Source organism: Petaurus breviceps, unplaced genomic scaffold (genome assembly GCF_028583685.1).
Source record: "Petaurus breviceps papuanus isolate PSGF00001 unplaced genomic scaffold, PetGlider_PUasm1.0 214, whole genome shotgun sequence".
NCBI lineage: Eukaryota > Metazoa > Chordata > Mammalia > Diprotodontia > Petauridae > Petaurus > Petaurus breviceps.
The window spans coordinates 6987631-7003555 of NW_027185863.1; the positions used below are offsets into that span (position 1 = coordinate 6987631).

The window sequence follows — 15925 nt, forward strand, 5'->3', positions numbered from 1 at the left end:
GGGGGGGGCATGCTTGAGAAGTAGCAGGGAAACAGCTGAGGATAAAGGGGTGAGGAATTTAAGGATAGAGAAAAAGTCCCTTGTTGAAATTGCTGACTATAAGGTCAAGCCTGAAGAAAGAGAACAGTGAAATCAGAACAGAGGTTATGACCTGGGAGAACAGGGAGGGATTTTAAACTAAGTGTTTTTTTTTTTTTAGAATAGTAACCCTTATTATATATAAGCACTTTGCCACACTACCCTTTTTTTTTGTCAGGGAAAGAGGTATTAATGTATTTCTTTGATCTACATCAAGCAATGAATTTCCTACTCACTTAAACCAATTTACTATTATACATTATGGATTTTTTTCCCAAAGTATTGCTATGTCTTGAGAGTACTAATTAATAATTAACTTTGTCAAGAATAATGCTGTTTATGATTAATGTGGAAATATGTTTATAATTGTACATATATAGTCTGTATCAGATTGCTTGCCATCTTGGGGTCAGTGAGAGGAAGAAGGGAGGGAGAAAAAAGTTTGGAACTCAAAAATCTTATAAAAGTGAATGTTGGAAACTTTCTTTACAAGCAATTTGAAAAAATAAAATACTATTAAAATGCTGTTTTCATTTAAAATAAATAATTTTCATCATTTTGAACTTTTGAAAAAAATGTTAGGGAAGAGGAAAATATTCCCACTCTTGATCTTGTTAGAGAGGAAGAAGGCTTTTCTTTTTTGGAAATCATTTTAGGACAAAAAAAAGGGCAAGAATGTACACTAATTGAATCTTAATGTCTCCTTTCTAGCTGAGTCTTTTTCCTTATTGTCTGTGGAAAGAAAAAAACAGAGCATGCTATTGGAACCTTGGAAACGAGAGAATTTTCCAGTTGCAATATCTTTATTTGCATGTCATGCTGCTTCTGTTTTGAGCTGTCTGGGGAAGTTCAAGATTAAACTTTCCATTTGGGTGGGTTTGAAAATCACACTGAAAATGTTCAGTCTGACCACACAGAAACTAAGCAGGGATATTTTGTCACTTTGGACTGCACAGAATGACACAGAAGCCTTTGAGCTGGAGCGAGACGGCTTATTTGGTTCCAGCAGGGCAATGTCCAATGGCAGCTGTTATTGCCAAGTACCTAGTTCAGAGATCCCGAGTGTGATGTGTATCTATTTGTGGAATAAAATAAAACATTTTGCAGGACACTTGATGCCTTTGCCTATATAAGAGTCCCCCCCACTCCCTAAACACACACCCACCCTTATTTTAGAGGCAGCTACCTAAAGCAATTGAGCTGGGTTTTAACATCAGCTAGACCAAGTACTTTGTAGAGATGCACTTAGGTCCCTGTTGAATAATTCAGTCAGTGCTATTTAGGGGCATTTAAAAAAATTTAATAAATGGAGCCATTTCTTTAAAAGGTGCTTCTGATTTGGGCACTTCTAGTTATGGTGACACCTGTTCTTGAAAGGGATTTCCTTCAGTGAGGTTGTTTGTATATTGTCTCCTCCATTCAAATAGAAGCTCCTTGAGGGCAGGAACTGTTTTTGCCTTCCTTTGTATCCCAGTGCTGGCACATAACAAGCCCTTCATAAATGCTTGTTGATCTTTGCTTGTTTGCTTGGCAGTAAGTATAAAGTGCCTACCATGTTTTATCAGCTGTGCTGGGTGTTGAGAATGTAAATATGAGTAATGAACTCATCCCTACCTCTAAGGAACTTGACATTCTATCAGGAGAGACAAGTACTTATACATAGAACAAAAATTTAAAAAATAAATACTAAGTAGTTCTCAGTTTCTCCCCTACACCCAATCCTACCCCTTCCTCTCCTCATACTTTCCTTGTGTTGATTTATTTCCAATTTGCCCTGTCTGTATTTTGTTTGTACATACTTGCTTTTGTGTTCTCTCCCCCATTAGACCATAAGCTCCTTGGGAATAGGGACTGTCTTTTGTCTTTCTTTGTACTTCTGGCACTTAGAATAGTGCCTGGCACATAGTGAGTGTTTTATAGATGTTAACTGACTGCCTGATGGTGCTGCTTGTTGTTATTACAAGGGAGTTGGGAGGGCGAATATTAGCAATTGTGGGGATGGGGAAAGGAAGATTTCACGTAGCAAGCTGATCTGTCTAGACTGACCTCACTGAATAGTCCATCTTCCCTCACTGCATTTTTATTCTGACTATTACCTGGGCCTGTAATGAACTTCCTTTTCTCTTCTGCCTCTTAGAAACCCTCTCTTCCTTCAAGACAAAGCTCAAACACTGCTTTCTTTTTTAAAAATTAATTTTATTTTTTTTAATTGGCAGAAATCTACCTTCTCTCAATTCCTTTCAAATTCCCTTTCCCATTTAGAATGAAAGGAAAACACAGTCCTTATTACAAACATGTATAGCCAATCCAAAAAAAAATTTCCCAGATGCCACTTATTTTAATATTATAACAAAATTCGTGAAGAGCCAAGGAGTGCTAAAGGAAGGCAGTGAAAGATCTTTGAATTTATTCCATTTGAGGATCAGTTAAAGGAATTGTTGAGGGTTTCAAATACTTAAAGGCAGATCTCATGTGGAAGAAAGGATTAGACTTGTTCTTGAACTTGGAGCAGTGGGGGAAAAATGTACAGAGGTAGATTTAGATATAAGGAAAAATTTCTTAACTAGAGCTAACTAAAATATAGATTGTCTTCAGAGACAGTGGATTCAGCCTTTTTTTTGGAGGGGCAGTTGGGATTAAGTGACTTGCCCAAGGTCACATGGCTAGTTTTTGTGTTAAGTGTCTGAGGCTGGATTTGAACTCAGGTCCTCCTGACTCCAGGGCAGGTGCTCTATTCACTGGATTCAGTCTTCTTAAGGGTTTTATTTGGCTGAGGGGAGAGGGCCATCAGGGTTAAGTGACTTGCCTAGGGTCACACATCTAGTAAATGTCTGAGGTCACATTTGAACTCAAGTCCTCCTGACTCCAAGACTGGTGCTCTATACACTGTGCCACATAGAAGTGTGTCTGTCTATTTATCTATAGAATGGAGGAGACAATATCTATCTATCTATCCATCTATCTATCTATCATCTATCTATCTATCTATCTATCTATCTATCTATCTATCTATCTATCTATCTATCTATCTATCTATCTATCTATCTATCTAATGATGTGCCACATCATTAGAAAGCTTCAAGCAAAGACCGGGTATATTTTAAGGGAAATGAATTCATGTTCAGGTACAGGTGGGACAGGTTAACTACTGAGGTCCATTCTCACTCTGAGATTCTGGGGTTCTTTACTCCATCCTTCAGACAGCTGGCAAAATAGTCTTTCTATCACGTAAGTCTGACCATGTTATTACTTTCCTGCTCAAAAACTTTAATTTTATCCCTGTTGCCTCTTGGACAAAATACACCCTCCTCAATGTAACATTTAGAACCTTGACCAGTCTAGCTTCAGTTTACCCTCCCAGAATTCTTTCCTACCCCTCCCCTTCATGGACTTTACATTTCTAGTAGGACTGAGCTACTCACTGTCCCTCAAACTGGACATTCTGTCTTCTTTCCCTGTGCCTTTGTATAGACTCTTCATGCTTCAACTCCCTCTTGCCTCTGTCTCTTAAAATCCTTCAGTTTCTCCAAAGTTCAGTTCCCAAGTCACATCCTATGGGAAGCATTTCTTGATCTTCCTAGCTATGAGTATTCTCATCCTGCTCAAATGATCAAGTATGCATATACTTATCTGTTTAGATGTTTTATACTTTATTGCCTGGGCTTGATCTGGACCCAGACTATCTGTTCAAGTGGAGAGAGAGCGAGCCTTTTGCAAATAAATTTCAAAGGTAACTCTAGCGCAGAACTCTTACTGCCCCAATCTCTGGAACTCAGCTCTGGAATCCAGGTTCAGTGATCCTACAGAGCCTACCTGCCACTACCACTTTCTGCTGAAGAAGATACAGGATAGCCCCAAATGGCAGTTCTCTTCAGAACTGCACCCCCTCCTCCTTTGTTAATTTTCCCTAGCAGCTGTTGGTTTGATTGTACTGCTATGGTGGCAGCAGTACCAGAAATCAAGGGACTTGAGACAAATATTTCTCTCAGAATTAATTACTCCCCAAAAGATTGTTTGTGTTTTTTCAGCTGACTTTATTAGGTGCCAACAAATACTTTTAAAATAACAAAATGCTTGGATTTGAAAACTTGAACCTCGGCGACCTTTATTGGCATGTCCTTAAATACTCCCTCATCTTCTTCCTTGCCCTGTTAAAAATAATAACTCGGATATCTAGATCTCTTAAATCTTTTCCTTTGCTTCTAACCCATGGTTGGTATCCAGATGGAATGAGTGATGAATTGAATTGAATGATCAGCCTATACGTGTCCAAAATCAACCCCTTCATGATGCTCAGAAGCTTTTGAGAAGAGTAAGGCCATATAACCTCACAGTGGTAGAAGAGCTGATCCCAGTCCTTTCTTACATAGTATATGAGAAACCTTGGCCCTTTGAATATTACTTCGGTGGTTAATGAAGTTTTTGTTTAGTGGTTTTCAGATGTGTCGATTCTTTGGAGCTTCCCTGGAGGGTTTTTTGGCAAAGATACTGGAGTGGATGGGATGGCTAGGTGGTGCAGTGAATAGAGCACCGGCCCTGGAGTCAGGAAGACCTGAGTTCAAATCCAGCCTAAGGCACTTAAGCCCAATTGCTCTGACTTTTCCCCCCTCCAAAAAAAAAGCAAAAAAAAAAAATGATACTGGATAGGTTTGCCATTTTATTCTCCAGCTCATTTTATAGATGAGGAGATTGAGACAAACAAGTTTAAGTGACTTGCCCAGGGTTATACAGCTAATTAGTATCTGAGACCACATTTGCACTCAGAGGGATAAGTCTTCTCGATTCCAAGTCCAGTTCTCTATCCACTGTACCACCTGGCAGCCCTCTTTGGTGGTATCATGTGTAGATAATTTTTCTCCCTATGGAGAGGTATAAGCTTCTTGAAGACTGACTTTAGGACCTCACATATTTTCATAGGAATGTACAGGGCATGTAGCAGTTCTTGTGTGATAAATAATTCATAAGTAATAAGAACTAAAAAGAAATAAGAATATGTAATGTGAACAAGCATTTTTTTCTTAGAGACATTTTTTGCTCAATAACAATAGTTTCTATAAAGGTTCTCCTAAATTATTACTGGTTCCTTCACGTTGGCTTCTCTCCTTTTCCTTACTATGGGTCTTCCCCAAGGTTCTGTCCTCTGGCCTCTTCTTTATCCCTCAGCCCTTTGACTTGGGTAATTTCATCCATTCCCATGACTTCAACCATCACTTCTATATAAATAGTTCCCAAATGTACTCTAACCTTCCATCTCTCCCAACATCTCCAGATTCACACATGCATCTGCCTGTTGATACTCCGATGGCGTCCCAAACTCAACATGTTGAAAATCAAACCCTTCATGATGCTGAAAAGCTTGCCCGGATCCTCCTGACTCTCCTATTTTCAGTTGATGGCACCAACATCTTTACAGACACTGAGGCTCCAAATTTTAGTCATCTCTCTCTCCTGTCTTCCATTCTCAATCATATCATGAAATTCTGTCTTCTCTGGTATTTCTCCCTTCCTTTTATTTTTCACCTTCACCACCACCACCAGAATTCAGAGGTATATCCTCTGAATCCGGCCTCAGACATTTAACACAAAAAACTACCTGTGTGACCTTGGGCAGGTCACTTAACTCCAGTTGCCCTCCAAAAAGCAAAAAAAAAAAAAGAAAAAGAAATATGACTATTCAGTTTCATTGTTTTTGTTTTTTAGCGTTCCTATTTAATAAAATTCAAATATTAAGAAAGAAAGAAATTGATAAAAATCAATCATATGGAAAGAAGGACGGTAGTAAGAATTTAGATCAAGAAACAACTTAAAGAACACCAACAAATACAAGTCTGACCATTTGGGTGGGGCAAATTGATCTGGTGCACAAAATATTAAAAACAATTCCCTATGGAAAAGGAGGAAAATCAGATGTTGGCATGTGTGTTGGAAAGGACCGAGTCATCAACTACAAAACTGCCCCTGTGTTGGCTGTTTATGGAACCTTTGAGATGGAAGCCTAGAGATAATTATGAATTATTAAGAAATATTGATTGTGAACCTTGAAAGTATTTAATCATAGGCAAAGTCATAAGAAAAAAAAATAAGTGAAATGCCAATGAAAAAGGCGCAGGTGAAGAAGCCTAATAGAGTTTCTTCTTTTCTCTAGATTTTAAACTACTTTCTTTGTGACTCAGGAGCAATACAATAAAATATAGATAATGTTAATATGTAGTTTTCTATGTCAATATGTGGCATATAGGGATCCTTATATATGGTTTTCCATCTGAGTTTAGTCAGAGTCTAGTGCTTCACGTATGCAATATTTTTAGAATCTGGAAATAAATACTGTGTGTGTGTGTGTATGTATGTGTGTGTGTGAGAGAGAGAGAGAGAGAGAATGAGAGAGAGAGAGAGAGAGAGAATGAGAATGTGTGTGAGTGTGTCTCAGTGGCCCATAAAATGCTTCCAGTGTGCTTTGGTAGAGTGTTCATGGTCTGTAATACATAGTGAAGACTGCCCTCCCTCCCGGAGGTTGTATTAGCTCTGATGGAATGATTGCTGTGTAGGGCTTCCAGCAAGCCCAAGTAAATCATACCTTGTCATCCTGTCTACTCTGCCTCTGGGCTCTTAACTTGAAGCTTCTGTGGAGTCCTTATAAAGCCTGCATAACTGACGTGTAAACAGTGGAAGTGAGTCCCATTGCTGGGAATCAGGGGGGAAGTCCTGTACACTGTTTTTCCCTCTGGTGTATGTAGTCGGCAGCTTTCTGCCTCAGTATCAGAGCTCTCAGATAAGTTACTGCCTCAGGATGGCACTCCCAGGCAGGGTACACCCCTTTGTCATTCCAGAAAACGAAGAAATCCCACAGACTGTAATTAATGATGTCCACGATGCTGATGAGAATGAAGGCGAGAAGGCTGTGTCCAAACTCCAGCGTAGGCAAAGTGACATAAAAGTCTACAAGGAATTCTGTGACTTTTATGCAAGATTGTAAGTTTTCCCTCTCTCGGGGTGGGTCCTTTGCTGATGGAAATCTAGTGTTCTCAGCATTTTAAACTCTGTCTGTTTTGACATTTTGTCCTTGTAGGAATGGTTTTGAAGGGTGATGCCTAATGTTAACAAGTTGATGCGTTTGTGTCTTCAATAGTTTCTCTTGATTTTGCTAGTTAATGTGATCCATTAGCATAAAAGTACTCTTAGATTTGATGTGGTCTTCCTTTAGCAGGGGCTTATAGCTGCAGACAGATTTTCATTTTTGTTTATAGAATGATGAAATGTTTTCTCCAAAGTAATGAGGTCTTATATTTTCATAGCAGATCTTAAAAATTTTTGCCCATTTTAGACAGTGTTACATTTCAAGGCAAGTTTGAGGGGTAATCACTTAGAGGCTCTGTCAGCATATTTACCAAGAATGTATTTTTGTACATTTTGTATATTTTAATATGTTTAATACATTTTTAATACATCTACCTACAATGCCTAGAGCTAGGCTATAATCTAGTAATGGTTCTTAGGGGACTTGATTTAATGAATAAAAATAGTTTGGCCAAATGATTGGCCAAGTTGGTTACCTATAAGTAAATGTCGTTAAAGTTTATATGATAAATAATACCCTAAGATCTTCCGTGTAGGATTAATCTGGGAGGGAAAGGGCAGTAATCACAAAGGATGAAAAGGCATAGATTTATCAGTCTGCAATGATATAGGAATGCCCACATTAATGAGATCACGATTATGGAAGTAAAATGGCTCTGCTAGGTAAGCCCCCTTTTTTTCATCAGTAGTACAGCTATAACTGGCAGGCCCAAGTTAAATGATTAAATATTTTGCATAATTGAAAATTCCAAATGAGTAAAGGTTGAATTAATGACTTTGTCATTTGTCTGGTTTACCACGCTTTACAGCTGCCATCACTCTTCCTTGCCAGTAATCCTTAAGTGCTCTCCAGTACTAGAATGTAATCCTTTGGTCCCATTTAACAGCTTCATTTATTGAGAGATTAGAGATTGTTTTCATTATGTTGCAATTAGGATTTGTGTTGTCCAATGAACTTTTGTTCTAAAATAATTTTTTTATTCATATACAAGGTGTCCCAAAAGTCTCTGCAGTTCTAAGCTTCTAGAAACTTAGAACTTCATTGAGACTTTTGGGACATTCTTTATTTTGTTTATATAGCACCTTAATTTATCCCTGGTATACCTCCTCACTTCTCCCAGAGAGTTATTACATGTAACAAAGATTATAGTTTAAAGAAAGAAAGAAAATGAGATGAGAAAAAAAACAATCAGCAAAACTGATCTAATATGGGGAAGGGAGGATCTAAAACTATATGCAGTGTTCTGTACCCAGGGACCTCCCAGATTTCCAAAGGAGAATGGAAGGGTCTTATCCAGGGAATTCTAGAGATGTTCTCTAGAACTATGATCTGATTAAAACCAGAAAATGCTTTATTTTAGTATATTGTGCTAGTAAGTGCTATATAAGTGGTCATTTAACTTTTGGTGGTATAATGGAAAGAGGACTGGTCTTGGAGTCAGAAAGTTCAGGTTCAATTGATTAATTTTGTACAGTATAGTGGAAAGGATAGTACAGAGTAAAGAGTCAGATCTAGGCTTCTAGGATTACCCTCTATCCTGTGACAGTGGGTAACCTCTCTGAGCCCAATTTTTTTTTTTTTTTGTAAAATAAGAAAATTGGACTAGGTAATTTCCAAGATATCTTTGAACTTTAAATCTCTGATTCTATGAGCTTTAGGATCTTCATTTGTAAAATAGGAGTGATTATAATTACACTACCTATTTCACAGTTCCTGTGAATGATGTTTTTGTAAAATGTATGCTCTACATAAATATGTGTAATTATTGTTTTCAGAAAGTTACAACAAATGGAAGTGGGGGAGGCTGACATTTAAATGTGGAAAACTAGACATATGTAACACTTGTTTTAGAGTAAATTGACTTTATTAGCGATAGATTATTGTTTAAGAAGGTTCTATCCTGAAGGTTTAAGTGTTCACAGGGGTTTTTGCATAAAAACTTTGATTTCACATCCTGGCAAATTAACTGATTATAATTAGCCATATTGCTTCTGTGGGCTCTCATTTGATTTCTCCTTTGATACCAGACAGCTTTGATGATCCTTCATTGTCTGATTGTTTCTATCACAAAAATTACACTCTCTATGATATGTAGTAATTACTATACAATGAATTTTTTTAGAAACCATATTGCATCACTTCTTCCAAACTGTTCACTTACTATGTGCCAGGCATTGGGAATGCAAAAAAGAGACAAAAGACAGCCCCTTCCCTAAAGGAGAACACAATCTAATGAGGCAGACAACAAGCAAATATGTACAAACTAAGCTATATATAGCATAAATAGGAAATAATTAAGAGAGGGAAGGCACTAGAATTAAAAGGGGCTGGGAAAGGCTTCCTGTAGAAGGCGTGGGATGATGCTTATACTGTTTTCACACAGATTTCATTTCAGCCAGACTAAAAAATGGGACTGTATTGTTATGGGCGGGGGAGAGGGGCAGGAAGTGTACCATACAGCTGAGGCATATTGTGAATATTATCCTGCTTCTCCCTCAACCTCCCCCCCCCCCTTTGTGGGAGGGGGAAGGAAGACAAGAAGGGTTAAAACTTTTTGTCTTGACACGTGTTTTAAAACCTTAGCTGAATTCAGTATAGCTTCTAATTATTTGTAAAAATCGTAAGTGAGATCTTGGAGGCAGAATGAGCCTTGAATTTAATCCAGATAAACTGTATGACTGAGGGCACATTATTTCACCTTTCTGTGCTTCCTCTTCATTATCTATAAAATGGAAATGTGAATTAAGCAATTCCCATTCCCTTGGGAAGCATTTAATAAATATTTTCTGGTTGACTCAACACTAAATTAAATAAGTGTATGTGAAAACTATTTGGAAAGCATAAAACCCTACAAGTACAAGGTAATTTTTTTTGCGGATTATTATCATTACAGTTATAACTGTGGTTTGTAGTCTGTTGAACTGAGTTGCTGCTGTTGGTAAAATTCTTTTAGGAAAAATATCCTTTGTTCAGGTAGGGTTGTTTGTTTGTTATCCTGGTTTACTTTTTTCCTCTTTTCTTGTCATTCTTGCGAAGGTCTAGTTTCCATAGGAAGGAGGAAGTGATATTTCATCCTTTTTGGCTAATTTGGGTTTGATTTTAACTTTTGGTGGTATAATGGAAAGAGTACTGGTCTTGGAGTGAGAAAATTCAGGTTCAAGTCGTGATTGAGGTGAGCTTGGGCAAGTCATTGAGCCTGTTTTTTTTTTTTCTGTAAAATAGTCACCATAATACTTAGACTGCCTACATCACAATGATATTGTAAAGAAAGCACTTTGCAAAACTTATAATGACTACATAAGTGTAAGTTGTTATGATGATGCCTTTAAAAAGAAAAATGCTTAGCAGTGGATTTTGAAATAGTCTAAGTAGCCCTTCATTTTGTTTCTATTCCCTTCTTTCTACCCTCTCCTGCTTCCCTATCCCACCCCCCATTCACCTTCAAACTTCAAATTCCAAGTAAGTGAATAGGGAGTTAAGTGCTGCATCCCTTTCTAAGTATTAGCTAATAACATCTAACATTTATTAAGGACCTATGCTGTGTGCACTTTTATTATTTCATTTGATCTTCACAACAACCCTGTCATTTCATTGTATATCCAACTCTTTGTGACTCCATTTGGAATTTTCTTGGCAAAGATACTGGAGTGGTTTGCCATTGCCTTTTCCAGCTCATTTGACAGAAGAGAAAACTGAGGCAAAAAGGGTTGTAACTTGCCCAAGGTCACACAGCTAGTAAGTATCTGAGGTAAGATTTGAACTCAGGAAGATTCTTGTTCCTGACTCCAGGCCCAGGCACTCTATTTAATAGGTCGCCTAGCTGCCCCACAACCCTGGGAAGTAGATGCTATTATTGCTATCCCCATTTTACTGATGAGGAAACTGAGGCAGAAGTTAAGTAACTTGCCCAAGGCACACAGCTAAGTGTCCTAAGTGCAATGTTAAAAGTTTCTTCTTGCCTGGCTATTGATTATTCCTTAATTAGTGCTTGTAGCAAGAACCCACCAGACAAATCAGGAGGACCTGAGTTCAAATCTGGCCTCAGATGCTTGACACACTTACCAGCCATGTGACTTTGGGTAAGTCACTTAACCCTAGGTGCCCTCCAAAAAAAAAAAAGTTTGCCTTTTTGAGGCAGGTTCCCCTGAAGAGAGGCCAATGCATCCACCTTATCCGTACTTATACTTAATACTAACCCTATCTAGACAAAATAGAGTGATTTGTGATTTGGGGTAACCCCAAACTAGAAATACTCTAGTGTTACATGTTGGATCTAGGAAGATAATTTTGAGGTCATCTAGGCCATCCCTCTTATGTTATAAATGACAAGCCCAAATCATAGGAAAATAAAATGGCTGAATATGGAGACACACAGGCCCAGTTCCTGGGGAGGCTAAAGCTAGTGGAGCTCTTGAGCTCTGGTATCCTGAGCTGTAGGAAGCTATGTCCATGCCACCTTCTGCATTAATACAGTGAACTCCCAGAAGCAGGACAGGTTGCCTGAGGAGAGGTGAACCAGCCTACTTCCAAAGCAGAGCAAATCAAAGCCCCCTGCTCATCAGTAGTGGGATCAGGCCAGTGAATTAGCACCTTTATTTCCTACGTGAACAAGATAGGGAGACCCAGTTTCAGAGAACAGAAAGAAGGAAAGAACCAAAGAAAAATAATATGCCCAAAGTCATATAGCTAGCACTATAGAGATACCCCCACTCTTCCCCCCTTTTCTCCCATTATATGTGTGTTTTAGGAGGCTGTTATCTTTAAGAAATTGCAGAGCTTCTTTAATGACCACATACTTCTCCTAAAAACAAAGGTCCATTGGCTAATATAGCAATATCTTACTGGTGGTGTCATGTAGGTATGAATTACGGTACATAATAGTCTTCAAATTATTGAAAATTATTATGCACAGAGAGTAGTGGCAATGTACATGGTGGGTGTGAGCTAACTGTAACACGTAATAAATAAGGAACTTCAAAGAAAACTGGAGGAAGGGATTTCATCAGGAAAATGTATGGTCAATAAAGGTAGACTGGTTATGTGGCAGGATGTGATATGTAGACAACCCAAGGGTTCTGCTGGTTTCCTCAAGATGTCTGGGAAAGGGGAAGCAAACCCAAGCACTTTGGATGGATTGCCCATGGCAGACTTAGAGGAGGAGATGAACCAAGGGTTATGTCAGATGGTCTGGTATGGATGGGTTTTGCTCTGTGTCATTGGAAGGCAGTGTCCAGACTATTAAGTTATAGATTCATTGGAGTACTTGGTTTGATAGAATTTGAGATTGATTGATCAATTAATTGACACATGTTTATTGAATGCTCTCTATGCCCCTAATATTTTTCTAAATATTATGGGGCATTAAAAAAAAAAGAGTATAAGACATGTTCCTTGATGACAAATGGCTCGCTGGGTAGGGGAACCTAGACCTTCAAACATGATAGAATTAGGATATAGGAGAAAAAAGCAGTGGTTTAGGAAATAGCTATGTAAGCTATATCAAATCACTTGACTCTCTGGGCCTCATTTTTTCCCCTATAAGTGAAAAGAATATCTAGGCTTCTCATTCTAAAATTGTGTGAATCCAACATAGCAGTGTATATTGTAATTTTTAAGTACTTAAATGTGGGGTTATAATGCAATTAATTATAATACAATTAGACAATAGAATGTTGGACTTTTGGAAACCTTAGGTACTGAGGCTTTCTGGTATAGGAAACAGAACCCTGTTAGGAGACGTGGGTTTTGACTCTTAGCTCTAATAGTTGGCACCCACAGGTGAATTGCTTCACTTTCCCTGAACCTTGGTCTCCTCTTTAACAAAATGAGGACCTTGTTTGTACTGCTGGTCTTGAGATTATGAGCAAAGTGCTTTGTAAACCTTAAAGTACTGTAGAAATGTAAGTTATTATTGGGAGGCAGTATGGTGGAGAGGAAAGAACACATTTTTTTCTTTTTTTGTTTTTTGTTTTTGGAGGGCAGTTGGGGTTGAGTGACTTGCCCAAGGTCACATGGCTAGTTAAGTGTTAAGTGTCTGAGGCTGGATTTGAACTCCAGACTCCAGGGCCTGTGCTCTATTCACTGTGCCACCTAACCGCCCCAGAACACTATTCTTTTTTTTTTTTTTTTCTGGAGGGGGCATTTGGAGTTAAGTGACTTGCCCAGGGTCACAGGGCTAGTTTTGTGTGTGTGTGTGGGGGGTGTCTCTGAGGCTGGATTTGAACTCAAGTCCTCCTGACTCCAGGGCCGGTGCTCTATTCACTGCACCACCTGGCCTCCCCAGAACGCTTTTTTTTTTTTTTGCCTTTTGGAGGGCAATTGGGGTTAAGTAACTTGCCCAAGGTTACACAGCTAGTTTTTTTGTGTGGGCATTAAGTGTCTGAGGCCGGAACTGAACTCGGGTTCTCCTGACTCCAGGGCCGGCGCTTTACTCACTGCAGAATGCTATTCTTAAGAGTCAGAAAACTTAGGTTGAAATGAGGGCTCCAACAGGTGAACATGAGTAGACCAATTTCAACATCTGCATAATGCATGTAGTCATACTTACACTCCCCACCTCACAGTGTTGTTATTGCAACTTAATGCAGTACATGAATGGAAGCTAATAATATTACTCTATAGAAACAGTAACTTTGAAGCAGTGGCTTTCAGTTTCCAAACCAAGCGGCCACCTGGGTTAAAGTGTTGAGATTTCTGCTGGTATAACCTGTTCTGTTGGTAATAATATTCCATTTTTTGAGTCTTGTTAGCATTTTTATTCCAGCAAAGAAACTCTTGAGATGATTTTATTTGACAGCTCAATATTCAGGCTTGTTGGTTTTTAACCCTTTCAGTTGCACATAGTGCCAGAACAAGCTTAATGTTTCCTTGCCTGTTCATTTATATTAAGAGAAATTGAATACAGGTAAGCAAATCTTCAGCAGCTTCTATTCCTTTTGGGATAAAATACAAAGCACTAAGCCTGACATTTCACACACCCCACCGTCTTGACTCCCACCCACATTTCAGTCTTAATACCCACGTTTCAGTCTTAATTTTCATCACTCTTCATCTGGTGAGTGTCTTTCACTCCATCCAAACTGACCTTCCAGCTGTTTTTCTAACACAGCCACCCCCATGTCTTTGGGGGGGGGGGGTGAGGAGAGGTACTCCACACATGGAATGTATTCCCTCCTCATCCCAGCTTTTTAGAAACTCTACTTTCTTGATCTTTCTAATCCTGTTGTGAGGGTCCTCTCTCCCCCAAGATTGTTTTGCATTTCTTTCTGTATATGCTTTGTACTTAATTATCTATCTAAAGGTTTTAATCCCTTCATTAGAAAGTAAACCTCTGGAGGGCCAGAATGGTTTTCTTTTTTGCCCTTGTGCCCCAAATTTAATGTAACTTCCTAGAGATTAGAGACTTTAGATTCAAGTCTACTACAGTCTAAACATAAACATATTAGCAATGGGGATTTTTGGGGGGGAAGGCAAGACAATTGGGATAAAGTGACTTGCCCAAGGTCACACAGCTAGTAAGTGTGTCAAGTGTCTGAAGTCAGATTTGATACAGGGCCAGTGCTCTATTCACCGAACCACCTAGCTACCCTAATGGGGATATTTTTTAAAAGTATTTTTGATGCTTATATGTAACTTGGACAGCAATATTACTTGTGTAACTTCATGCAGCTAGGTGATCCAGTGGATAGAGTGCTGGCTCTGGAGTCAGAGAGTCCTCTTTCTGAGTTCAAATGTGACTTCAGGCACTTATTAGCTTTATGACCCTGGTCAAGTCACTTAACCCTGTTTTCTTTGGTTTGCTCACCTGTAATATGAGCTGGAGAAGGAAATGGCAAATCACTCCAGTCCATGAAGAGTCTGAAATAACTGAACCACAACAAAAAACTTGGTAGATTGCTTCACTTGCCTGGCTCTAAGCTTCCCCAAGTAGGAAATGAAGGAGATTTTAGCTCTAAATCCTATGATCATGTTTTGCTTTCCATTTTATCTCTGCCTCTTTAAGCATGAAAAAAGGCTCAAGATGCCTGTGTTTCCCCCCACCCTTTGTTTGGTCTTTTACAGCAATATGGCGAATGCCCTGGCCAACGCCCTGTGTGAACGCTGTAAAGGAGGTTTTGCGCCGGCTGAGAAGATTGTGAACAGCAATGGCGAGCTGTACCACGAGCAGTGTTTTGTCTGTGCCCAGTGCTTCCAGCAATTCCCTGAAGGCCTCTTCTATGAGGTGAGCCAACCCTGATGTGGAAACTTTCCTCTACTTCCAATTGCCAAACTCTAAAATTCTATTAAAATAATAAGTGTAGTACTTTGTCCTTGGTAATTGCTAGGTATCGATGACCAGCAAATGGAAGATGTTGAGGGAAAAACTATGAATTTGCTTTTTAAAATTTCACTACAGCAATAGAGTATATCACTTGACCTGCTTGAATTCCCAGTGTGTTTGTATGTGTGTGTGTGTATTTGTGTCTCTCTTCCACTGGAATTGTGATTTCATACAGAAAACTCTACCAAATGAGATCAATACCATCTTTGCCACTTTGAAAGTCTTCTGGGGCTCTGCAAAGTTGGACCTTGGGCAGAGGTGAAACTTGAACCCAGATCTTTCTGACTCTGAAGGTACTGTGCCAAGTTGCCTTTCCCCATTTTCTCTCTCTCTTTTTTTTGCTTTTTGAAGGAGGGAAGGTAGGGCAGTTGGGGTTAAGTAACTTGCCCAAGGTCACATGGCTAGTTTGTGTGTGTGTGTGTGTGTGTGTGTGTGTGTGTGTGTGTGTGTGT

The 15925-nt window shown here is 39.0% G+C and overlaps 1 protein-coding gene across 4 annotated transcripts in view; it reads left to right on the forward strand.

The window, feature by feature from the left end:
- LIMS1 (LIM zinc finger domain containing 1) overlaps window positions 1-15925 on the forward strand; it is a 215390-nt gene that overhangs the window by 167792 nt on the left and 31673 nt on the right. For 2 of the 4 annotated variants that reach the window (XM_069094011.1, XM_069094012.1), the window contains one exon: window positions 15215-15374. In XM_069094011.1, the coding sequence (XP_068950112.1) occupies window positions 15215-15374 (160 nt within the window). Of the gene's footprint in view, window positions 1-6730; window positions 7048-15214; window positions 15375-15925 lie in introns of those variants that run through there. The other 2 variants (XM_069094013.1, XM_069094010.1) reach the window with 2 other exon arrangements.